The sequence below is a fragment of the Canis aureus genome, chromosome 32 (assembly GCF_053574225.1).
Source record: "Canis aureus isolate CA01 chromosome 32, VMU_Caureus_v.1.0, whole genome shotgun sequence".
Lineage (NCBI taxonomy): Eukaryota > Metazoa > Chordata > Mammalia > Carnivora > Canidae > Canis > Canis aureus.
This window is the reverse complement of record NC_135642.1, coordinates 33,217,223-33,242,871: the sequence shown is the minus strand read 5'-3', so window position 1 is coordinate 33,242,871 and position 25,649 is coordinate 33,217,223. Positions and strand designations below refer to the sequence as shown.

Here is a 25,649-nt window from a genome sequence, read left to right as displayed (position 1 = left end):
CTAGTGCTCATCCTTAATGCCCACCACCCAGTTACCCTATGCCCCTACCAACCTCCCCTTCTGCAGTCCTTAGTTTGTTTCCCAGAGTTTAGAGTCTCTCATGATTTGTCTTCCTCTCTAATTTTTCCCCACTCAGTTCCCCCCTTCCCTTATGGTCCCTTTCACTATCTGAAAGACTGTTCAAACAAAATGTCCACTCTGGCAAAGTCAATGGGACCAGTCATGCCCTTGAGTCAATCAGAGACAAAGGGCTGGTGTCGTGGGTGGGAGAAGTGTCTGAAGAGGGATGGGGACAGAGCCAGGGTAGAGGAGTAGCACATCCAGGTTCAATCATTTATAGCAGGGGGTAAGGACAGAATTAGTGAATTTACTGGGACTGGACTGAGCAGAGAGTTCCCATCAGACAGGCCATGTGAGTGAGATATTGATGAGTAGACCAGACTGTAGAAGTTTTTTTTCTGGTGGTATGGTATTAAATGTCTAACAACTGGGGCTAAAAACAAAACAAAACACAACCCTAATTTATAGCATTTGTCAATTTTAAGCTACCAACTTGCCACTGAATTCAGAGTTGGGAAGAGATGCACATAGTTGACTCTTGTGAGCCAGTTTGACCTAACTCCAGCCCAGAACTGGTTTTGTTTGCACCTTACATGTATATAAGGTGACTTCTCTAGGCCTCTGCCCAAATTATGATGACTTTCTTTACCTAGGACTCCTGAGAAACAGTGTTATAATCACTTGTCCTACTCCCACCATTCCTTTGAAATTTGAACCTGAGGCACAGTGTTGAAAACTTACTACTGTCAGCTTCTAGGAGTGTGGTAGACCCGGTCTTCCAAAAGCCCTCCTGCTACAAAACTGGATTCTTGAGAAAAATACTGTTTTTAAAAATAATTTTATTTATTCATGAGAGGCACACACACACACACAGAGAGGCAGAGACGTAGGCAGAGGGAGAAGCAGGCTCCCCCTGGGAAGCCCGATGTGGGACTCGATCCTAGGATCCTGGGATCATGCCCTGAGCTGAAGGCAGACACTCAATCTCTGAGCTGCCCTGGTGTTCTGAGAAAAATATGCTTTTTAATGAAATGAAATGAAATTTTTAATGGAAATTCTGGACTCATAGGAAAAAAGAGAAATCTTTAAGGGTAGTAACTCCTTCAGCATCACCGGCTCCACCACCAAAGCCAGTGAAATGAACTTAGAGCTTCGGCTACGAGCAGCAAAAGAATTCAGTAGGAGGATCTCTCCCAAAGACAAGGGTATGTATCAGCATTTCAGTGAGAGACCAGTAAAACTTAGACATCCGAGGACATAAGATAATGAAATTTTCAGATGTTAACTATAAAATAAATGGAGTGTATATAGAAAAAAAGGTAGAAACACAAGAATTAGCAAGCAACTAGACGCTGTCAAAAATGACCAGGCAAAAGAAAAAAAAAAAGAAAAAAAAAAAGACCAAGCTTGGGCAGCCCTGGTGGCCCAGTGGTTTAGTGCCGCCTTCAGTCCCGGGCTGTGATCCTGGAGACCTGGGATCGAGTCCCACGTCGGGCTCCCTGCCTACTTCTCCCTCTGCCTGTGTCTCTCTCTCTCTGTCATGAATAAATAAATAAATATTTTTTTAAGAAATGACCAGGCAATTCTAGAAAGAACCAGATAGAATTTTGAGAGATTAAATATATACTCCTAGAAATTTAAAATTCAGTGAATGAGTTAAACAGCAGGTTTTACACACTGAAGAGAAAATTGAAGAATTAAAAGGCAGAGCTGAAAAAAAAAATAGAATACCACAGAAGGACAAAGACACAGGAATATGAAATAGAGGACGAGTGGAAGAGGGTAAAAATTGAAAACTTACCCTAGGTCTGTTTGGAATCCCAGAGGAAGGATTGGAGATAATAGAGGAACAACGTTTGAGGAAAATGGCTGGGAATTTTCAGAACTGTTGTAAAAATGTGCATCCCCAGGGGCACCTGGGTAGCTCAGTGCTGCACACTGAGGAATATTTATATTTTAAGAATGAGGGTAAACAATTCAGACAAAACAAAGCAAAAAAAAAAGTCAGAAATGAACAACAAAAAAGATAAACACCAACAAACATTTGTTAATAGGACTTCCAAAGATTTGCTTCTGGATTAAATGACTTTTGAGGGGAGGTCTCAATGCAAGAAGTAACAGGAGCAAAGAAATCAGTAAACATTAGGCAAATGTAAACGTTTTCTGTTTAAAATAACGATGATGATGTTTTAATTGCAGGGTTAAAAAATGAACTAAAAATTGAAGAAAATAATGTTAGGTAGAACAAAGTGCTTGAAATGAGTGTTCTAAGGTGCCTGTATTGTTAGACGAGAGTCAAAACATTGCTTTATATTAGAATAACCATCCTAAAGTCTCAAGGGTGGCCATTACAAAAATGTAAGTGGGGGGGGGGCAGATAATAAGAACAAGAATTTTTTTAAAAAACTATCCAAACAACAACAAAACAAAACAAGAGATAAGAAGAAAAGCACAGAAGAAAATGGACAAGCAAAAGCACACAGAGGACAGAAGTGATTGTTTATGTGTATTAAGCAGATAAGCCTGGAAAATGAGTTGTGCTTTTCAAACTCTCTGTGGTGAAAGACTTTAAAATTTTTTTTCTTCAATCTGCCCTGGACTGCTTCTTTAGGAAGATACGAGAAAAATAAATCCCTAGAAAAATTATCACAACTTGAATGTCATGGCAATGTCAAGTTGTCTGGACCAGTGATTATTTGTCTTCAAGACCACACTTTGCATCACTGTCCTAGGGAAAGTCATGTTTGTGTGTTTGTGAGGAGACGTGTGCAAAAAAGTTCATAGCAGTGTCATTCCAGTAAGAAAAGAAGTGGAAACCATCCAAATGATAACTGAGAGGACCATAACTAAAATATGCTATCTGTTAGTGCAGTGGACTATTAAATAGCAGTGAGAAGGAAAGACCATGCATGAACACTGAATGAACCCCAGAAGTATAATGTTAAGGTGGGGGAGGGAGGATCAAGTGACCACATCATACCACTGTGACATCATTTTTATGAAGCTAAAAAATAATCAAAACCAGAAAAGTGGTTCCTTGTGTCGAAGCAGGTGGGATGGTGGCCATACCAGTGGTTTTGATATTGTTCTTGATGAACAAGCATAGTCTTCCCCGTTCTCTCCCTTTTCCTGTTGTGATCACACGGGCTCAGCCCTTCTCTCTTCTCTGGCTACTCACCTCTCTTTCTCCATTTCATGGTCAAGCTTTTTTATGGCATCATCTACACTCATATCTCTACTTCTCTACTTCCCACAGGCAGGGCACTCTCTGGACATTACTTACTTTCTAAGAGCTTGCCTGCTTGATCTTTGGGCAGCGTTTGGTCCTCTTCTGTCCTGGGTAGAATCTTCTTTCCTAGACTCTGCACTCACTCCTGTTCACCACATCATCCACACAGCTTCTGTTGCTACCTGTACGATGACTCCAGATTTGACGGCTCTGACTCAACTCGCCCATTCCCAGGACATCTTTGCCTGGATGCACCTCAGGCACCTCAGGCTCATCATCTGCCCCAGAATGGGGCCCCTCTTCCAGACAGACTCAGGAGTGTGCATTCCCTCTCTGCCTTCCTTTCTTCGTTATTACCTTCCAGTGCTGACTTGACTGGTTTCCACCAGAAAGTTCTCAAGTAGGCTTGTTGTGTTAGGCCCCATTTCTCCTTCTTACATCTTCCCTGTTGCACTCTCTTCTTCCTCTTCCAAGTGTTCCTCTGTACTTTCCCTCTTCCTCACTCTCAAGGCCTCTCTGTAAAAGGTTTCTACCAAAATAACAGGCAACTTCATTTCTCAAAATTCTTAGGCCCAGATTATCTCCATCTGTTGCTCTGATTTTTCCTTAGTGAGGAATCAGGAGGGGGACATTTGTCACCAAATGCTCTAAAATTCCCTATAGCCATGTCTTCTCATTTTCATTCTCCTGCTGATTCTTCAATACGGCTTCTTTCAGCTCCAGAAATTGTGAACTACGAGCCCCTGGGACTGGAGGCTGACATGTGGTAAGTTGTATAGGCCACCAAGGTGACCTAGGGAATCCTTTCAAGGGCAGAAGGCCTCAGACTCTGGCTCCAGCTGACATTCCCCTGACCATGAAAACCCCTCTTCAGAGCCTCTGGCTGCTCCAGGTGTGCTGGACCCAAGGCCCGGGCAGCTGGAGGCAGCCAGGCCTGGACTTGAGGCCAGTTAGAACATGGCCAAGGCAGAGACAAGAGAGGCAAGGCTGCAGGTGCAGGCTCAACCCTCAGGCCTGCCACAGCCGTGATGAAGAAACAGTAACAACAGCTTGTTCAGTTAATCAACCAAGTGATCACTGAGAGCCTCTTAGGCTCTAAGTGCTGTGTGGGGCCCCAGGGATACTTTAGTGATTGATTTTCTACACAGACAGGACTCATTTCATTTGAACAATGCTTTAGAGTTGGCTGAGTACCTTGATTGCCTGGTTTTCTAAAATGCTCCCAGCAGCTTTGTTAGGTAGTTATCATTAACTTCATTTTATGCGGAGAACGGGGCTCAGAGATCATAAGGGACTGGGCCCCAGTCCCGGCCTGCAAGTGTGGGAGTCTGATCTTGAACTCGGCTCTTCCGATTGACTATCCAGAGCTCAATGACTCAGACACATCCCCGACTGCTGCTGAAGGGTGTAGGACAGAGAGGGCCGTGGACTTGAGATGGCATCTTTAGGCTGCTGTGGGGGGCCAAGTGACCACATCCCTGGAGGACCGTGCAGGGAGTCCCTTGCAGGGCTGGGATCGGAGCCAGGTGGCTCTGACTGGCCTGTTTTTTGTTTTGCAGGAGCATAGGCGTCATCACCTACATTCTGTGAGTATCCCTGATGCCGGGGCGCCCCCCTAGCTTGAACGGAGGGGACCTGGGAGAAATGAAAGAGGGCCAGGCAAACGGGCAGACTGAATTTACTGATTTTACTCATTTACTCATTCACCACGAGCCAGATGTGTTTGACCAACATAGCACACCTGAGGGTCTGTTCTCTGAGCTCCGTTTCGGATGTTTGGCCCCAGGGGGGAGGTTGAGGCTTGTCCGCATCCCTGTGACCAGGCATCCACCGCTCAGCTTCACCCAGGCTGCATGTCCTGGGAGAAAGTCAGCTTTCACCCAGAAGCCTGGGGACAGCCCTCAGGCCACCACAACTTCCCTGATCCACATCTTTCTGTCCCCTTGCCCCCTTCCTCAGCTCTCACAGGCTCTGTTGTCTTTCCCCAGAGTCTCTTTCCCATTCTTGTAGTATTAGGTCGCTTAAGCAGATGTTTCCTGTGTAGCTCCATGTGCAGTGGATCTGTCACTTTCGATCTCTGTGGCCTTGGGCAGATACTTAACCTCTGGGCCTGTTTTCCTCATCAGGAGAATAAGAATCACTAACTTCCAGCCGCGGGTATGTTTTGTGGGTCACATAAGCTACCGTGTACAGACTTCCCAGCGCTGCTCTGGTGCATAATAGGTGGTTGATTAGTGCATGTTAATTCCAACAGTGCTTCCCAACTGTTGTCTCCTCTCTGTACACCTGGTGCGTGCTATTTCTAGGGTACACTGGGTAAGAATCAGAGCCAGAGGCGACATGGAGGCTCTGGTGTGTCATACCCGGTCTCTGACTCTTCCAACAGCCCATCGACCCGAGCTCTGTACGGTGTGGTGGACCCCCCTGAGCTGCAGCGGAGGGTCTCCATCCTGGCTGTGCGTTAGACCTTTTAATACCTACCACTGCCCAGGCCCACTGCAGATATATTACATCGGAATTGCTAGGGATGGAATCTGGGCATCAGTATTTTTTAATCAGTTTTTTAAAAAAGATTTATGTATTTATTTTTATAAAGAGAGCAGGAGTGGAGGGAGGAGCAGAGAGAGAAGGGAGAGAGAGTCCTCAAGCAGACTCTGTGCTGAGCACGGAGTCCAATGTAGGCCTTGATCCCAGGACCCTGATCATGACCTGAGCCGAAATCAAGAGTCAGACATTTAACTGACTGAGCCATCCAGGTACACCTGGGCATCAGCATTTTTTAAAAGCCCCAGAGGAATTGGATGCACAGAAAGAATTTGATGCATTGCTTGATGGTTCCAAATTCTGTGTTGGCTCTTGAAACCTTGATTTTTTTTCAGAACTCTAATTTCCATACTGAAATATTAAGGGATTTCAGTGTGTACAAGGCACATAGTCTTCTTGAAGCTCATTTGAGTGCCACACAGTTTACTAAGTGCCTGCTCCATGGTGGGCACCGGGCCAGGCACTCAGGATGCTGACATGAAGGATGTCTGCCCTGCTTGCCTGGAGTTCCCTGTGTCGGGGGGAGACCCCACACAGCTAAGTCTCACACAGTGGGACCAAGGTTATGCTGGATATATGAACACACCTTCCTGGGAGAGGCACTGGTTTGCTGGGCTGAGGAAGATTTGACGAGAGAGAGATTGATGTTAATCTGAATTGGGCTGTACAGAATGAGATTAATTCTCCAGGTAAAAAGGGAGGGAAGGACTGTCTGATGAGGAGGGAAACGGTGAGCCGATTAAGTGTGGTGAAATGTGCTGTGGAAGTGGTAGGGACTAACTTGTGATGTCTTGCTCAGGAGTTTAGAGGTGACCCTATAGAAAATGGAAGCCATAGAAGGTTCTTTGTGTTCAAAGACAAAAATAATGGCCACCCATTCCAGAGCTCTTAGCCTGGGCAAGATTTCATAGAGCATTGAAAATGTATTTATTCTTTGTGACAATCTTGTGAGGTGGAGACTTTTATTTTCTTCATTTTATAGAGAAGGAAACAACAGCTCAGAGGTTGAGTAACTTACCTAGGTTTGCACAGCTTTTGAGTAGCAGAGCTGGTATTCAAATACAGGACTAAACTATAAAAATTTCCCAGTGTGCCATACTGCCACTATGCTAAGAAAGTGGCAGTGGGGTTGGAGATGAATGTCAAGAGATTTAGTAAATAAAACCAACAAGAGTTTTGGGCCGGTTAGATGTGATGAGGGAATGGATGGAAGAGTCAGAGGCAGCCCCTTTGTTCTAGCTTGGGTGCATTTGTGAAGTGACATCATTAATCAAGGCAAGGAGCTTATAGAGGGAGGTTAGGGCACAGTGTCAATGGCACATATAGGGACACATGTCCCATCAGCTGGAATATGAGTCAGAAAACAGTAGATTTGGGAGTCATTATTTGAATACATATTCTTGACAAACCCTGCGGGGGAACCTCACATCCCCTTCCAGGCCCTAATGGCCCATCTATTTCCACACCTCTCAGGCTCAAACTGCTCCCTTAATCTAGAAGACCTTTCATCTCCTCTGACTGCTGACAACTTTTTCATTCTTCAAGACGCAACTGATACAAATGTCAGCTCTCCCATGGAGAGCACTGGGTCTCCCCACCGTCATGTGTTCCCCCAGTCCTTTGTCTGGTCATCCATTATATTCTGCTTGGGATTATGAAGAACCATGTCTCTGTGTTTCCACCTGTCCTCTGTCAAGTCCCTTGAAGACAGTTTCTCCCTATCAGGTACTTAGTAGGAGTTCCACAAAGTAGATTGAATTGGACTCAGTTAGTCGAAAAGGCTGCTGACTGGCTGCCCAGAGGGGGCAGAGGGTGTTGCTGGGAGCCTCCCATCCCCCATGCAACAGTATGAATCAGGGTTCCCTGACTCCATCACCCCCAACTCCATCTACTTTCCTATAGTCACATGTTCCCTCTCTGTGTGCTCAGCCTAAGTGGAGCATCCCCTTTCCTGGGAGACACGAAGCAGGAAACGCTAGCAAATATCACAGCAGTGAGTTACGACTTTGATGAAGAATTCTTCAGCCAGACCAGTGAGCTGGCCAAGGACTTTATTCGGAAGCTTCTGGTTAAAGAGACTCGGTAAGATGACAGAGAAAGGCATGGGCCTCTGAGGTACTGACCTTCTCCTGTTCCCTCTACCAACAGACGTATCAGTCTGTCCCTACTTTGCCATGCACTGCCATCTGCACCATTGTGGTCTAATCTGGGCAGGTGCTGAGATGTGTGGATTAGCTGAGACTTGGCATTTGTCTTGTTTGCTCAAGTCTTTCTGCTTTCTTTCCTGCCAACATATAAATAACTGTGTGTATGTGTGTGTGTGCACTTGTGCGCATGCTTGGAAGTCAGCCTGGGTTTCTCTAGGGCACATTATCTTTTCCAGCCTGTCCCAAAGGCATCCAGAACTAGGATTTGAAGAGGAAAGTGGCAGAGTTTATCAAACCAATTCAGGTGGGGGGGTTGGGGAGAGGTGGACTCAGAGGTGTCAAGCAAGTGGAAGAATAGGACACATGCTAATCCTACCCCTTCCTCAGGCCCACGGTGAGCCCCATAGCTATAAAGTCAAAGCAGGAGATTTTAAGCAGGGAATTGTAAGGTGCTGGGTGCCCAGAGCATGGACTAGATGGAACAGGAATGAGATCCACAGATTCTAGAAGGCCATATCCTCTTGATCCCACAGACTTCAGAGAAAGCCAAAGTAGGGTCCTCTAAAGTATAGGGACCTGGCTTCCCCATCTAAGGGCAGTGCTAAGTCAGATCTGTACTGGAGCAGGGACAGGCAGAGAAGTGATCTGGGAAGCAAAAGAAAAACACAGACCAAAGGTTTAGTTGTGGAGAGCTAAAGCTCACAAGAGCACTTAGGACTCTCGTAGAGTATAGCACAAGGCCCTTCAACGTTGGTACCAAAGATGAGGGTTTATGTGATGTCACTCTGCCTGGACCACTTTCCCTGGAGTGCAGGCAGTTCAGTCAGTTCCCATCCATCTCTGCATCCCCCATTGTTCTGGTGTGATGGCAGTGGTCAAAGAATGCCAAAATGCAGGTCTGACAAGAGTAAGAATGGGGACTGTTGTTCTCAGCTTCTGTCCTCATGGATCATCACTGTTTTCTGATCCTCGTTGCAGGAAACGGCTCACAATCCAAGAGGCTCTCAGACACCCCTGGATCACGGTAAGGGCATGGTGTTGAGTGCCAGTGAGTAAGCACATCCCTGATCTGTCGCCAGGGCTGTGTGCAGCGGGCAGATGCAGAGGGCCCATGGAGAGGCCTTTGCTAGAAATACCCACTCTTGGGCACAGATGAAAGCCAGGCAGGGATGCTAAGTGCCAAGTGGTCTGGGTTTGTTCAAAGAGGTTTATAGGTTTAAGATTATATTTCATGGGCTCAGGTGAATTATGAAATGAAACCCTCACAAACCTCCATTGAAGTCCTTTATCTTTGGGGCCATCTTACAAAGTATACTTTGTCAGAGGACATGTCACTCTCATTCTCAAAGCAGAAATCAACTCCTGAGTTGTAGAGAGAAAGCAATGACAATTAAAAACCTCAACTCTGTAACCAAGGCTCCTTCTTTCTGACTTTTGGGGCTCTGAGAAAGGATGACACTGTCCAGTCAGCTAGCTTCCTCAGGCACCTTGAGACCTCAGGGAACAGGGTTTGGAGATGGAAGCCTCTTTCCTCAGGGCAATGCTGTTCCCTCTGGGGAGGTAGAGGCACAAAGCTGAACTCTCTGCCTAACTTGCTTTGTAATTGGGCTTCCAGCTGCTGCTTTGGGAAGGGTCTTGCTGTCTAGTCACAACTTAGAAGCACTTTGGCCAGGGATGTCTTACTGACTCTTTGGGGCTGGGAGTTCAAGCTTTCAAGCCCCACATAGGGCACAGGGATTACTTGAAGAAAACAAAACAGAACAAAACACTTTGGTGGGATAGAAACCAGGAGATGGGGATTCTGGCCCTACTTCTGCTGACTAATGAGATGTGTACTCCCCAGGCATCACCAGATTTCCCATGCACCTGGATCATTAAAGAAGAGGCTAGGGTGATCTGAGTATGCAGATGAGCAAGGGTAGGGCTTATGAAGGATGGAGAGCCAGGAGGGCTGGAATGCTTTGGAAAAGGTCAGGTTCATCTGCTCGTTAAAGGATGGGGAAGGCCAAGGGCCCCCTAGGTTTGGAGCAGGCCCAGATCACAGAGCTAGGGAGCTAGGGAGGCTCTTGGGCTTACTGTGCTGAGTTGCCAAGACCCAGGATGCCAACTAGCCCTAAAGGAGAGAAGCCCCTCAGCCTCCTTCTGTCAGCCATGGCCTTGCCTGCTCCTGCCTTTGAGTGGATGCCTGCAGAGTCCTGGCTATGGCCTGCTTGCCTGTGTGAGCCCCCTAAATGCTATGCATGTGGAGACCTCTAATGGCCATGGACCCTGCCCCCCTACCCTTAAGTGAGCATGCAGGCAACACCCCTGTACTCTTTGATCTTTTTCATCATCTGTGGAAATGTTCATCCCATCATGGTCCTCCCCATGGCCTGATGCATGCAGTGAATGCCTAAGAGGCTGCTTATGTGCCTTCTGACTGCACTTCGAACTGCCCTTTGGATCAGAACTCAGCTTAATCCTGGCTGTTCTATCTAAATACCCACCAGTCCAAAGGAGAAGTCAGAGCCCCAGAACAGCAGAAGACAGAGCCTGCCCAGCTGAAGACCAAGCGCCTGAGAGAATACACCCTCAAATGCCACTCAAGCATGCCCCCCAATAACACCTACGTCAACTTTGAACGTTTTGCCCGTGTAGTAGAGGATGTAGCTCGGGTAGACCAGGGATGCCGTGCCCTGGCAGGGACCCATGACACCATCCAGGATGACGTGGAGACCCTGATCTCCATATACAATGAGAAAGAAGCGTGGTACCGAGAAGAGAATGAGAGCGCCCGGCATGACCTATCTCAGCTCAAGTATGAATTCCGCAAAGTGGAGTCCTTGAAGAAGGTCCTGCGAGAAGATATCCAGGCCACAGGGTCCAGCCTCGGAAGCATGGGCAGGAAATTGGAGCATCTGCAGGCACAGTTTGAAGCTTTAAGGCAGGAGCTCTCAGCAGACCTACAGTGGATCCAGGAACTGGTGGGCAGCTTCCAGCAGGAGAGTAGGAACACAGATGGCCTAGGCTCTGTGTTCCACAGGGATGCCAGGGAGTCCCTGGTGGAGCTGCTCGACACATCATCCAGCAAGGAAGTCTTGGCCGGCTTGAAGCTCTGAGTACCAGAATCCAGTCAGTACTGCATCCTGGATGATTTGCAGAAGCATGATTCTAAGTGCCCTGCCTGGGCATCAGCTAGAATTATCCTGCAGGGTCTATATCTGTAGCAGAATCCAGAATCAGGAAGGTGCTAGCTACTTATTCATTCTGCACCTCCTCTCACCAACCTGGTTTTCTGGGAGGCTGACTGGCAGGGTAGCCAGGCTGTTAAAACAATTGCAAATGAATACCCTTCCTCTTACCCTTCTCCAGAGGGAGGATGGCTGGCCCGGGGGAGATGCTCAATAATTGATTCATGATAATGGGTTTGTTCACATCTCACTTCCCACCTCTATGCCTTATGGGATGCAGATCTTGGGTAATCTTTGAGTTAACTAGGGATGACAATAAGCCAGTGTGGTGCTTTCCTGCTACAGAAGGAGGATTTAAAAATGCATGGAGAAAATATTATCTTTCATTTGCACTCATGTCTTCCGTCTTTAAAAGAACTCTGTGAGCTGGAAGGTGGGTGGTATTATTATTGTTACTATTATTTCCATGTAACTGTTGAGGAAATTGACGCAGAGCTGAAAAATGACTTACTCAAGTCTTTGGTCGCTGGCTGAAACAGAAAGGCAAGAAGCCCGAGCCTCAGCTGAGGTCTATGGGAAGAAATATTGAGACTTTGCTCTAAATATCCACCTTCACATTAAAGTTCAGCTCCAGAGGTAAAGTTAGCAACTTCACGTAGTTCTGTGTTCTGCCAAGTATTGGTAGAATGCCTCATACCTTTAGACGATTGTCCTGAGAAGTGGGTCCTGAGGGGGTGCCGTTCACTGTTCTCTCCAGCCCTGTCTCCATGTGAAGATCAGCCTACAGGCAGGAGGCAAGGGGCAGCATCTTCCCCTTCCCCCCTTTCTGGCTAAAGGCCCCAACCTTGTGTTAGAAATGAAGACCAAAAGGAACTCGATAAGAAGGTCCCTTTTCTTATGAACCTAGGGCATTGGGCCCTGAAAGTTGAGAAACTACATGAGAGCTTAAAATTGGGAAGCACAGGCTCAGTGGTCCCCTCTTGACACCTCCCTAAGGACTGCATGAGGTCATGTCCCTGGAGGGGCCAGTCAGCCAGCTCATATGGGCAAAGCGTGGTGGAGTGTGGGCCTGGCACTGTGCTAGAAGCTTGGAGGTGGGGAACCAGATTGTATCATTTCAAAGTGACTTCACAGACTCACATAACACCCTTGTCAGATAGGCAGGGTGTGTGTTATTCCCAATCTGGAGATGAGGAAATGGAGAGGATGTGATTTGCCCAAAGCCACAGTAGTGGGAAAAGTGAAAGTCTTCTGATGATACGTCTGTTGCTCTTTCTGCTTCCTCTAACTGCCCCCCGGCTCTCTGCTTAGAGGGCAGTGATACTCAGAGTCAGCCATCCATCTATTGACAAATAATTTTTGAGCGCCTGCCAACTGCCAGGTGCTCAGGTTGACACTGGGGATACAGTGTTGAGTGAAAACAGGCACATTTCCTGCCTTCATGGAGTTCATAGTCAGGTAAAGAATTCCAACATTAGTCAAGAACATTCTATAAGTATAGAACTGCAGGTGGATCACATGCTAAGAAAGAGAAGTGTGTAGTACTGCACTAGCAGCCATGCGCATTTGATCTAATCAGGGAAGGCCTCCCTGAGGTGGTGATGCTGGAGGTGAGGTCAGCTGAGCAAATCAAGGAGAAAGAAGTGTTCCTGACAGAGTTGTCATGCCAGGGCTCTGTGGTAGATGGGGCATGGAAGCTGAAACTACATGGACGGAAAGAATGCTAGAAGGGAGAGGATAAGGTGTGTGTATGGTGTAGATGTGGCTGGAGAGGAAGCATGCCTAGTGGTACTTTGCCATATTAAAGAGCTTTTATCCCAAGAGTCATGGGGAGCCATGATGAGTGCCAAACTGGTTAACGGCCTGAGGTCCTGGGTGGTGTGGGGTGGGGGAATGGCCAGGGAGCAGCACAGATGGCAAATGGTTTAAGACAAGACATGAGATTTTGCCCCCATGCAACCATTTCTTCAGAGTCCTGTCTGCCTCTTTTTCCATGATCATGCTAGATCATTCCAAATATTATATATAATATTTGTGACAGAAACTTTTTCCATCAGATGTAAGAAACCATATTTTCATCAGACATAAGATGCATTGTTATTTTATGTACCAAAAATAAGAAAGAAAAAGCCAAGTGCCATAGGAGACTGCCTCCCCTCCCCCCAAAGCTGGGACACTCTCACTGAGATGGCAAATGAGAAATCAAGCCGTCATGCAAAAGGAGAAAGCAAGGAAACATGAGTGTTTCATCCTTAATGCTAGACGGAGGGGTGAAAACTCATGCAGGGTTGCTTTCTGAATTTGCACAATCAGTGGGATCCAAGAGAACCTGAGGCAGAGAATCTAACATCACACAGTCTGAGGTTGAGTGCCTCCCAATGTCTAATAGAAGCAGTGTGGCCATCTCCTGGGACACCCACCTTCTCTTCAAACCGACAATAATGATATGATGCCATTAATTAGGTAAGTCCTGATTTCAGAGATCCAAAAATGTGCATTTGGAGTCAGTGGAAGATAGCAAAGCCCTGTCTCCTGTGCCCTGCCTGGGAGACTGGGTACAAGACTCTCCAAGAACTTACTTGTCCTGTCGTGAGATGTGATGTACTCATCTGGCTTAAGACACTGCAAGTATCAAAGGTCCCTCTCGCCATGTCAGTAGATCTTTACCTCATTTAGCCAGATTTCCTAAGGAAAGGAAGCCCCCAGTTGAGTGACTCCGGTTAGACTTTCTTGTGAAGGTTGAAATAAAATGCATTAAAGGAGTAAGAGGTTGATGATGATTTGAATTAAGGAGACTGGGAACAGGGAGGGAAAAGCAGTTAGTTTAGAATTGTGGCATCAGCCACTCATTGTTCGTGTGGGGAGCTACTGAGAGGGGAGCCACCAGACACCCTTGTTTTACAGCATTTGACAGGACAAGACCTGTCTGAAGTCACCCCACTGGTCATCCCCAGAGTTGGGGTTAGAACCGTAAGTGGTTTTCCTCACAGTCATGGAATCATCCTCTCTGTGTTCATGTCTGATCATGGATAACTATTGATTACTGAGATGTTTTATGAGCAGACCCTTTTCTGTACCTAAGAACTTCTGAGCACAAATTGAAATGAACTGACAAATGCCCCCCCCCCCAGTCTTTCAAGGAAATTAGAGGAGACTGTGACCTTCCTTTGTTACCTGGCTGGTCCAACTCCTATCACCCTTTGGCATGAGAACCTGATGCCAAAGGGGAGAGCCCCAGGAGGCCCATGGAATGCCCCGCCGGAGGATTTGTCGGATTCCCCGCCATGTGCCCATAGCTGGCATTTTATTTTTTAAAGATTTTGTTTATTCATGACAGACGCAGAGAGAGAGAGAGGCAGAGACACAGGCAGAGGGAGAAGCAGGCTCCATGCAGGGAGCCCGACGTGGGACTCGATCCCGGGTCCCCAGGATCACACCCTGGGCTGAAGGCAGAGCCAAACCACTAGGCTGCCCATAGCTGGAATTTTAACAGTGGAGTCGAGGGCGGGGCAGGGCTGACAGTGGCCGGATGGGGTGTTGGGAGGGGACTGTTTCACTAGTACCTAGAAGGGGGAAGGTCTGGTGGGGCCGGGGTGGGGGCTGCTCGGCCATATTAGCCATAAAAGAAGAGTTTTCATTCACCAGGCAGTGAGAGGTTGGCCTCTGTGCTCTGTGCAAATGCCACCCTGGGCTGTTGGGGAGAGGAGGCTCAGTGTTGTCACATCTTCCCAGTTACAGATTCCCCAGGAAGCTGGAGAGTGGGCACCTGGGGAAGGCAGCAGCCTGTCCCCGCTCTGATGCAGATGCACATGGTACATGATAGCTCAGCTTTGCGTTGGGAAAGGTGATTCTCCGGCAGGCAGGAGGCTGCCAGTGAGGGCGCGGGGCAGTGATAATGACAGGAGAAGCCGGTCTCCCCCTCCAGCCCTCTCCCCGCGCCGCCCACCCTCCCCCTCAGGTGATTATGGAGATGGCCGCTTCCCACCTCACTGTGACACGCAGCACAGTGGGCCCGTGTGGGAGGTGGCTGCATGCCCCCGGCTACCAGCCCTCACTGTCAGCCTCTGTAAATGTCTGTGGAACTGAATGGCCTCTTCTCCTTTGTCTGTGAAACTCTTGGCCTGTGGAGAAGATTCTTTGCCCTGTAGAGGAGACCCAGCAGCGGGCATATTTTGAGGAGCCGAAGGGACCAGTTCATTTGGACAAACACTGATTGTGCTCTGGCTCTGGAGGGAGGTGACAGAGAAGGACAAGACAATCCTTGAATAAAAGACTCAGTGTCTGGGACAGATGGGGAGCCCCCCCCCCCAACTGGGAGTTGGGAAAGGCCATGCTGAGTGAAAAAGTAGAGGTACCCAATATTCCAGAAAACAGGAGAGAGATGAATTTGGACTGAGAAAGGGTAAGAGGGGCGGCAGGGGGCGAAACATTTTCAGGGTGAGTCCCGCTTCCAACACCTCCTTCCCAACCTGTAGCCTATGGAGAAGGTGCGGTGTGGAACTTGGAGGAGTGGGGATGAGCCCAGATTGGGGTCAGGACCCTGAACCTGTTGAATGGAGATTAAAGAGGAGATTTAGAGATTTAACAGGAGGGGAGTTTTTGTTTTGAACTTTGTGATATGGGAAATCTTCACACAAGTATCCAAAATGGTAGAGTGAATTCCACATACTATTTCCCAGCTTCAAGAGTGAGCAAGTCACGGCCAGTGCTCTTCCATTCAAATGCACCACTGCTTTTTCTGGAGTATTTTAAAGCAAACTTTAACCTATTTATTTTTATTTATTTATTTATTTATTTATTTATTTATTTATTTTACTTTAACCTATTTAACTCATACATTCTTCGGCATTAATTACTAAGCACCTTCTCTTTCCTGTGACTACTGTCATTATCACACCTGACAAAACCAAGAATAATTCCTTAATATCATGTGGATACATAGTCCATACTCCCCCATCCCCACTTTTCCCAAGGATGTCCTGTGGTTGGTGTGTTCAAATCAGGATCTAAACATTTGGTGGTTTGGCAACCTGGCATTTGGTTGTTAACATCTCTCAGGTCCCCCATCTCCTGTAACCATACCGGAGGGAGAGCTCTTGAGGCATTTCCTGGGGACCGAAAAATTGCTCAGAAGACTGAAGGTCCTGGGAAGAGGATTAAAAGTGCTGAGAGACCTAGCTCAAAAAAGTGAGACCACAAAAAAAAAAAAAAAAGAAAGAAAGAAAAAGAAAAATAAAAAAAGAAAAAAAAATGAGACCAGGTCAGGCAAGGAAAGGGGCATTCCCACTTCTTTCCATTAGCTTCTAGAAGAATCTATGTACAGGACAACCTGTATGCAGTCTTGCCACAGTTCTCCCCACCCTTCTTTTTTTCTTTTTATGATAGTCACACAGAGAGAGAGAGAGAGGCAGAGACACAGGCAGACGGAGAAACAGGCTCCATGCACCGGGAGCCTGACGTGGGATTCGATCCTGGGTCTCCAGGATCGCGCCCTGGGCCAAAGGCAGGCGCCAAACCACTGCGCCACCCAGGGATCCCTCCCCACCCTTTTATAAGGAGGGAGACACTCAGGGCCCCATAAGTCTCCTGTGCTCCTTCCCTGGGAAGACTGGGAGATGAGGCCCCAGGGCCCAGGCTCCAGCCAGCAAAACGGAGGATTGGAGATGCCACCTACAGAGAGACTCAATTAATGGAGATTAGTGGAGTTGGAGACATTCGGACCTAGGCTGGAGAGGGCAGTGGGTACTCAGGTGTCCCTGACTCTCAGTGGAGGATGGGGCTGGAGAAGTGGCACAGATGGAAGTTTGGAAAGTTGCAATCTGTTTGCAGTTTCTGGGGGAGGCCGGGTAGTGAGAGAAAATCAGAGTGCCTCTTCTGGAAAGCCAGAGTTCTCTTTTTGTGCCCAGGGGGCTAGACACTTGCTGTTCTGTCTCCCTGCTCTGTGGACGACGGTGCTGACCTAGCACACCCTGCTGGACTTTTTCAAAGCCATTTGCATCTCCATAAACAAAACTAGACTTCAGCCACAGCCTTCTGTCTTCTTGCCTTCCCTCCTGACATTTTTCCAAGATGCTAAACGTGCTCCTAGGAGCCTTGTTTGTAATTGCGCTTACTCTCTGGCCAAGGGACCATAAGCCAGAAGGTGGGTACTATCTGTTCACAGAGAGGGGAGGGCCAGGAGAAGGCAGGGCACAGCCCCATCCCCCGGACACCCCTATTTAATCAAAAGTCTTGGTGCCACATTCCTTCTGGGAACAGATTTCACTGCAGAATTTATAGGTCTCTGACTTTCAAGAATTGCATGGTAGTGTCGGCATGTGGTGAACCTCTTAGCAACCAAGGAGACCCATTGATTAGGAAAGGCCAGCCTGACAGATTTATGCCTGGGTGGCCTCCTTCTCAGTTTATGCTGAGAGTTCATGCTCTTCTGTGTAGCACATAGACAGAGCCCTAGAAGCAATTGCATCACCTCCCATTAATGGCCCCTGGGAATGGCTCTCCCTCGTATTTTAGCTGGGCTCTCTGCTCCGTGGCTGGTAGTGCTGGACCAGTTGGAAGGTAGGATTCTTACTAATGGGATGCCCCTAATTTCATGTTGACCTTCCAGCCATGGGGTTCAACATCTCTTTTCTGGCAAGAGCGCCAATCAGTAAGTGAATAAAAAGAGGCCCCTTCCCTCCCAAGTCTACTGATCCCACTTCATCAGACTTTTCCAAGTACAGTGCAAACATCCCCTACAAGGGTTAGGCTCAAAAGTGAATGCAGACATTAGTGAAGTTAGAGGTAGAAATATTCTGTGGGCTGGGGAGGGAGGAAATCACCCTGGGAGGTGCAGGGGAGGGTGCAGAGTACCAAAAAAACAAATAAATACAGAATAAAATGTCAAGTAGTAACACATGCTAGGAGGAAGTAGGGTGCAGGCCCAGTGAATTGTATGGGGCAATTGGGGTGCTATTTTATATAGAGTCATCAGGGAAGGCCTCCCTGAGGAGGTTACATTTGAGCAAAGACTGAACAAAGTGACGAAGTGAATATATGAAGGAGCAAGGACAAAGACCCTGAGATTTTGGGTTCCTGGGCCAGAAAGCAGACTATGTGATGGGAACCACAGTGACAGGAGAGACGGAGGAAATTGGGTTAGAGAAGGATCCAGATAGTACAGGCCTTGGGGGTCTTGGTGAGCTTGTTGGGTTCCATCAATAGTGCCAGGAAGCTGTTGGAAGGCTGATACCAAGAAAAGTCAAGCTATGTGCTCTTTGTGTCTCCCCTCGAGTGAGACCTAGACCTGGGGCTGAGCTTGCAGGTGCAGCAGAGAAGGTAAGAGGCAGTTAAGGAAAGAGCTGGGGGAGCTTAGCCTGATGGTCCCCTCAGCAACCTCACCCTCTTCTCTTCCCTTTCTGTCTTACTTCTCCCCTCACGCCCCCTCATTCTTTGGCCCAAAGAGTGTTTTAGTTTGAGAGGGTGAACAGCCCCTGGCTCTCTCATCCCCCCTCCATGTCAAGGGTGTGCGTACTTTCCAACCTGCTCCCTGCCCCCCCCCCCCCCCCCCCAGAGCTCTGTTGACTCCCAGGCAGAGCTGCAGGGAGTCACAGTGTCATGGCTGCTGATCCGGGTGCCTGGGCCTCTCACTGGCAAGAGTGAGCAGGTCCTGGGTCCTAGGAATTCATGCCAGGGTGTCTCTTCAGCAACTCGAGGAAACTAACTATGCAACTATTACGCACCCACTGGTGTATGCTCTGGGTAGGGAGGAGGTAGGGCAGAGAACATTGACAAAACCATGAAGAAAATTCCTTCTGTTCCCTCAAGTAGTTTTTCACTAGTGCTAAGGTTGGTGAGAAAAACTGAGAGAGCTCACCTGTGTTTCAGTCATGGCAGGGAGGGAGACATTGCTTTTCAGAAGCTGCCTTGGAGGTCACGCTTGAACCGGGCTTTGAAACACGCAGAGGCCTTCCCAGAGCACGGGGCGTTGGGTGGACATGGAAAGTGTGCCTCCCGCCAGAAGATTTTAAGTCTTGAGCAGTGTGGGCCAGCCCCATGCACTGGTTTCCCTGGTGCCCAGTGCCATGATGAAAAATAGACAAGACAGGAGGAGTGTGCACCAAGCGTGGATGGGAGACAAGACAAGCACTCAGGAACCCACGAGCTCTGTCACTCAGCATTCACTGAGGAGCCACGTGAGGCATTGCTGTGAGGAGGCTGTCAGAGCAGAGAGAAAAATCGAGCTGGATAAGACCATATGGATTCTCCTGGGCGGCTCATTTCCTTGAGATCACAGAGGTCTCTGAGAATGGATGAAATCTATCAACTCTCCTTGGAAGAAATGTGTATCTATACACACCCATTGAATTAAATTTTTTTATTGAGATGTTATTCACATGCCATAAAAGTGACCATTTAAAAGAATATAATTCAGTAGTCTTTAGTATTCTCCCAAGGTTGTACAACAATCACCACCCTCTAACTCCAGGACACTTTTGTCACTCTAAAAAGAAACCTCCTACCCTCTCAAAGTCATCTTCCACCCTCCCGTCTCTCCAGCCCTGGCAAATACCAGTCTAATTTCTGTCCCTATCAATTTGCCTGTTCTGGGCATTTTATGTAAATAGAATCATACAACATGTGGCCTTTTGTGTCTGGCTTCCTTGACTCAATATAATATTTTCAAGGTTCATCCACATCGTAGCACACGTTGGTACGGTGGACCCGTGAACAACCTAGGTTTGAACTGCATATGTGGATGTATGTGGATTTTTTTTATATGTAGAATATTTTTTTACAAATACAGAACAGCACTGTAAATGTATTTTCTCATCCTTACAATTTTTGTAACACTTCCTTTTCTCTAGCTTACTTTATTGTAAGAATACAGTATGTAAAACAGTTAACATGCAAAATATGTGTCAATCAACTGTGAATATTATCAGTAAGTCTTCTGATCGACAATAGGCTATTAGTAGTTAAGTTTTTGGGAAGTCAAAAGTTTTGGCTGTGTAGGGGTTCAGTGCCCTAACCCCTGCATCGTTCAAGGGTCAATTGTATTATGAATAATATTTCTGAATTATATTCCATTGTATGGAATTCTATTTATTCACTTATCAGGCAATATACTTTTCAGCTGTTTCTATTTCTTGGCTATGAGAATAATGCTGCTCGAGCATTCATAGACAAGTTCATACACCAAAATTTGCCAACCATTTCCGGAGGTTCATTGAACCTCTGAAACCCATCTCTTGATCTAGTAAAACCTTGTTTTACAGAAAGGGAGGAATTCAAGAAGCAATGAACCCATCAAATTATTTACATTAAATATGTCCAGTTTTTTATACATCAACTATATCTTAATAAAGCTATTATCCCCATAATACAGATGAGAAAACTGAGGCTTAGAGAAGCCAGGCCAGGCTTGGTGGAGAAGTCAGGCTTTATGCTGAGCTTTGGCTGCCAGGCTGTGAAAAGCAACTTTACATCTAAATTCCTCTTCACTTCATCTGAATCCCCGATTTCCTTCAATTTCCTCTTGAACAGAGTCCTAATGTTCTATTTGCCATCTGTTTTGCTAAGCCCCAGAACCAGCCCAGCACACAGTGGGCGTCCTAGACTGCTGTCCCTGACCCTTCCCCAAAGTGAGCCAGGACTGAAGGCCCCACCTCCATTCTTCCCACGATTCTCCAGCCCAGCCAGAGTGTGTCTGGCTGTAGGCACAGGAGCTCAGGGGAACCAGGGGCATCTTCTCAACAGCTGAGCCATCGGTAACCACTGCCCTCAATGCGATGTCCCTCTGCGTATGCCCTGCCCTCTGAGGAGGTGCCAGATTCGGGCTAAGGACGGCATGCGGTGGGGGGCTTGGGGGGGTGGCTGCCGACCCAAGCCCACTGTCAGCCACCACGCTCTGCTTTGTCTCCCAGCCGGTGGACAACCAGCAAGCCCTGGTCCGCAGGGAGTCTGTGGTCAACCTGGAGAATTTCAAGAAGCAGTATGTCCGCAGGCGATGGAAGGTGTGTCGGGGTGGAGGGACGGGGAAGCAGGGGGCCCTGGCGGGTTCCTAGTTCCCTCCAGGGTTGCTGTGCACCTTCTCACCTGGCAGCCCATTTGCTCTCTCCCCCAGCTCTCCTTCAGCATCGTCTCCTTGTGTAACCACCTCACCCGCTCCCTGATGAAGAAGGTGCACCTGAGGCCAGATGGGGACCTGGTAGGTACATGCAGTGCTCGCTTCTTGGGCAGCATTCTGGGGTGGCCTGGAGCCCGGGGATGGAGGGGAGCAGGTGGGTCCTAACTATTTCCCGCTGTTCTGCTCGTCCTGTTCTCCTCTGTGCCATGCGATCAGCAGAGGCTGCTTGTTCAGGGGGACACCTGGGGTGGTGCCAGGAGGGGAGCAGTCCAATGGGGCAGCATGGGCTTCTGGAGGATCCTGAATCCATTCCTGGAGGGCCTTCAGAGGGACCGCTGCTGCCGCTTCACTGCCCCAGTCCCTGAGGACTTGTAGCCTGCCTTGAAGACTCTGAGTAACGAGACCACCACAATCCATCCAAAATGTATTCCTGACAATCCAAAGATCTACTGTAGAATCAGAGCGTAATATTCGTTTTTCAGTTTTTCCATTTGCTTTGCTTTCGATTGCCATCAATAACAACAACAATAATAATACTTAGATGATATTTGACTAGCTTGTTAATGTTTATGTACATTTATTTTTTTAAAGATTTTACTTATTTATTCATGAGAAACACCGAGAGAGGCAGAGATATGGACAGAGGGAGAAGCAGGCTCCCTGTGGAAAGCCTGATGTGGGACTCAATCCTAGGACCCTCGGATCACAAGCTGAGCCAAAGGCAGATGCTCAACAACTGAGCCACCCAGGTGTTCCAAAAGTTTTTTTTTTTTAAAGATTTTATTTATTTATTCATGAGAGACCCAGAGAGAGGCAGAGACATAGAGGAAGAAGCAGGCTCTATGCAAGGAGCCCAGTGAAAGACTTGATCCCAGGACCACAGGATCACCCCCTGAGCCAAAGGCAGACACTCAACCACTGAGCCACCCAGGTGCCCCATATATACATTTAAAATGAGGAACTCACACTGGTCAAGAGAGTGGACTCTGGAACCAGATTTTCAGAATTCATATCAGCCACTTGCTAGTTATGTGACCTTGAGGAAATTACTTCACTTCTCTGTGCCAAAATGCTATCATGTATAAAATGGGGTTAACAACAGGTCCTATCTCATAGGGTAGATATGAGGATTAAATGACATATTCTTAGAGCCTGACATTTTAAGTGCTCACTGTGTAATATCAGTTATTATTGTGTAAAATCTCCTTGTAGACTTTAAAATGCAGTGCCAGTGCTTCAGAATGCAGCGTTAGTATTTCGGCTCATAGAGGTGCCCCGGATAGATGCTCCCCGCCACTCATCAAATGTGGTGAGGCCCCAGAAGTGTATGGGATGGCAGAGGTAGGGACAGAAGTGACTCCTGTTCAAGAAGGGCAGCTACCTGAGACGGATGGGATAGTCAACCCAGAACAATCTCAGGACACCCAGCGCTCGGGCTGCATTCCAGGACCTGGCACAGCTCCTCTCTCGCCCCCACATCCTGGGATCCTCTTTCTTCAGCAGAAGTTCTTGTTGATTCTTGCTCTTGTTTTGAGGATTTATGGCTCCAGAGGCCCAAACCAACTGTGTGGCTTTGGCAAAGCCATGTCCCTTCTTTGACTGCTCTCATCTGCTATTCAAGGGGACTGGACTTTCCCTCTGAAAATCCCTGTTAATGACAGGCAGACTTTCCCCCAGCTTACTTTTTCATTGTTTGGCTCTGACTCATGCTAAAAAGTTGCTATTCAGCAGAGCCTGAGTTATTTTTATTGTGATAGCCGGGCTTGGTCCAGGATGTATTTGGCTAAAGTTAATCTTGACCTTGGATTTCCAACAGGCTCAGAACAGGGGAAGGAGAGAGAGAGAGAGAAGGCTCTGGGAGGGTACATGGCACATAAGTTGCTCTGATAGAATGGAGGCCGTGGGGAGACAGGACCAGAGAATAATTAGAAAGAATATAAATTTCTTTCTTAATTTTTGTCCTTGTGCAAACATTTAAAATTAGTCCTCTTTTTACTTAAACACTCAGTGCCATCAGCTCAGTGGCTCATTCTACAAGTGGAAAAGGAAAGCTTGGGTCCCAGACATCTATTATATAGTTTTCCTAAAGGGAATTTCCTTTCAATAATAATGATGATATTGTTATTGTTGTTAATAGTAATAATAGGTCCTTTTGTTCAGGCAGCCTTAAAACTGAACATCCAAAAACAGATTTTTTATGACACACAGGAGTCTTTCTGAATTAGTACCTTTTTAAATAAATTTTAATAGTGTGATTAGACTGATGTGGTTTGAATAAAAAAGGGCCTATGAAAAAAAAATAATTAAAAAAAAAAAAAAAGGGCCTATGACCTCCCTGACAGCTGCCTTGACCCTGGTTTAGCCATGGAATGCACTTTACTCTTCCTTTTTCATAAAGATGGAGCACAGGAGCCATGTCCCTGGAAAACTGACAAGGCTTGCCAGAGATACAGCCTAAGCCAGTCAGAGCAGAGGGGGTGTGGCACAGTGGCCGTCAGAGCCTGGGGAGGACCCTGTGGCTCACCCCTGTCTCCCATTCTCTCTCTAGGCTGAGTTCAGGAGACCTGTCAACCCAGAGAGCACTTATCTAAGTGGTCTTGGTTATGTGACAGCTACAAAGAACACCACCTGTCATCTTCACTATTATTACAATTTGGTTTCTCCCGGGGTCTGGTTTCTCCTAGATGCACTGCCTACTTTCCTTCCTCCTGGGAAAGAGGCCTCAAGGCAGTTGGTCTGGCCCCATTTTGGGTCCCTTCCCACCCCCACCCAATCCACTCCCAGATTCTGGACAGAACAACACGCTTTGCCTCAACATCCACCTCCCTGGCTTTTTTTCTGTTGTTTTAAAGATTTTATTTATTTATTCATGAGTGACACAGAGAGAGAGGCAGAGACACAGGCAGAAGGAGAAGCAGGCTCCCTGAGGGGAGCCTGATGCAGGACTCCATCCCAGGACTCCAGGATCATGCCCTGAGCTGAAGGCAGACTCTCAACCACTGAGCCACCCAGGCATCTCTCCACCCCCCTGGCTTGCAGGCCCCTGACCCAGGCGTATCAGCCAGGCTGCCCAGCACAACCCCATCCCTGGCTACTCATGACCCTCTTGCCCTGGGCCTCTTTTTCCTTTTTTTTTTTTCCAGAGGAATTGTGAGAGTGACACAGAGGAGGACATTGCCAAGAGGAAAGCTCTCCACTCCCGGAGGAGGAGCAGTACCTCCTAGTGGGCCTGGATCTCTCTGTGAAGACTCCAGGTCCCCACTCATCACCAGCACCCAGGCATTTCTGCATCCCTGAACACTTTGCAAGACAGATGGGCCTGTAGGATTCAGAAGAATTTACAGAGGAGCAAAGAGCCCCCGGGAGCTCTGGTCATCTCCTATGGAGGAGGCCTCTACCTTCCCAAAGCTCTTATTCTCCATAAAACGGGCTTTCACCTGTCTGCCAACCTCAGAACCTGCAGTGGAGGTGCGGACTTGAGAAAACAATGTAAATGAACATTATCATCATGGGGGAAGGCCAGACTTGGGCAGGTTACCTCACAGGATGAGGGAGTTCGGACCTAGCGTGGTCAAAGACAGAAGCCTCCCATGTGGGAACAAGAAGAATGAATGAAGTGAATCTTAGAATGTGAGGGATCAATTCTGTGACCTCCCAGAACTCACATGCAGTCTGCATGTTGGGCTGACCAACACAGTAGACCTTCTAAAAGCAGCTCACTGTATTGTAATTTTTTTTCATTTTTTATTAAACTTCTGATTTACCTGATGTGTGGCTTCTTTTAGGGTTATCCCCATCTGGTTTTCTTTAGCTCGGGTGCCTTTGACTCAGGAGGAGCACCCAGGGTTGGGGTGCTGAGTGGACAGGGCCTCAGAAGGTCACAGTGAACCATCCCCTCTGGACTTTAGGGTACCTGCATTCTAGGTCCTTCCCTAAGGGTTTTCAGCCCCTTCACATCAGCACAGATGTGGTATTAAATGCCTGTGCCCCCTCCACTACTACTACCCTCACCATTGGTAGCAGGGGCTCAGTTGTGTCTCTCAACCCCCAGTACCACAGAATATGACTATATTTGGAGATAGGGTCTTTAAAGAGGTAATTAAATTAAAATGAGGTCATTGGGGGTGGGCCCCAACCCAATGTGCTGGTGTCCTTTCAAGAAGGGGAGATAGGACACTGAAGAAAGACCGTGTGAAGACACAGGGAGAAGGAAGCCATCTACAGAGTAAAGAGAGAGGCCTCAGAGAAATAAACCCTGACAATATCTAGACTGATGGCTTCTAGAGCTGTGAGAAAATTAAATTCTTGTTGTTTAAGCCACTCATCTGTGCAGCTTTGTTAGAGTGGCCCTAGAAAATGAATACACCTGCCAACTGTGACCAAGATAGGGG

General features: G+C 47.5%; 1 protein-coding gene across 6 annotated transcripts in view; it reads left to right on the top strand.

Annotated features, from left to right (window-relative positions):
- The window catches only part of DAPK2 (death associated protein kinase 2), a 125,278-nt gene extending 100,252 nt beyond the window's left edge, over window positions 1–25,026 (top strand). For 5 of the 6 annotated variants that reach the window (XM_077881399.1, XM_077881397.1, XM_077881398.1 and 2 more), the window contains 6 exons: window positions 4,007–4,055; window positions 4,849–4,875; window positions 7,763–7,915; window positions 8,959–9,004; window positions 10,470–11,091; window positions 21,056–21,145. In XM_077881399.1, the coding sequence (XP_077737525.1) occupies window positions 4,007–4,055; window positions 4,849–4,875; window positions 7,763–7,915; window positions 8,959–9,004; window positions 10,470–11,078 (884 nt within the window). In that variant the 3' untranslated portion in view covers window positions 11,079–11,091; window positions 21,056–21,145. Of the gene's footprint in view, window positions 1–4,006; window positions 4,056–4,848; window positions 4,876–7,762; window positions 7,916–8,958; window positions 9,005–10,469; window positions 11,092–21,055; window positions 21,146–21,255; window positions 21,340–24,401 lie in introns of those variants that run through there. The other variant, XM_077881402.1, reaches the window with a different exon arrangement.
- The last annotated feature ends 623 nt before the right edge of the window (window positions 25,027–25,649 follow it).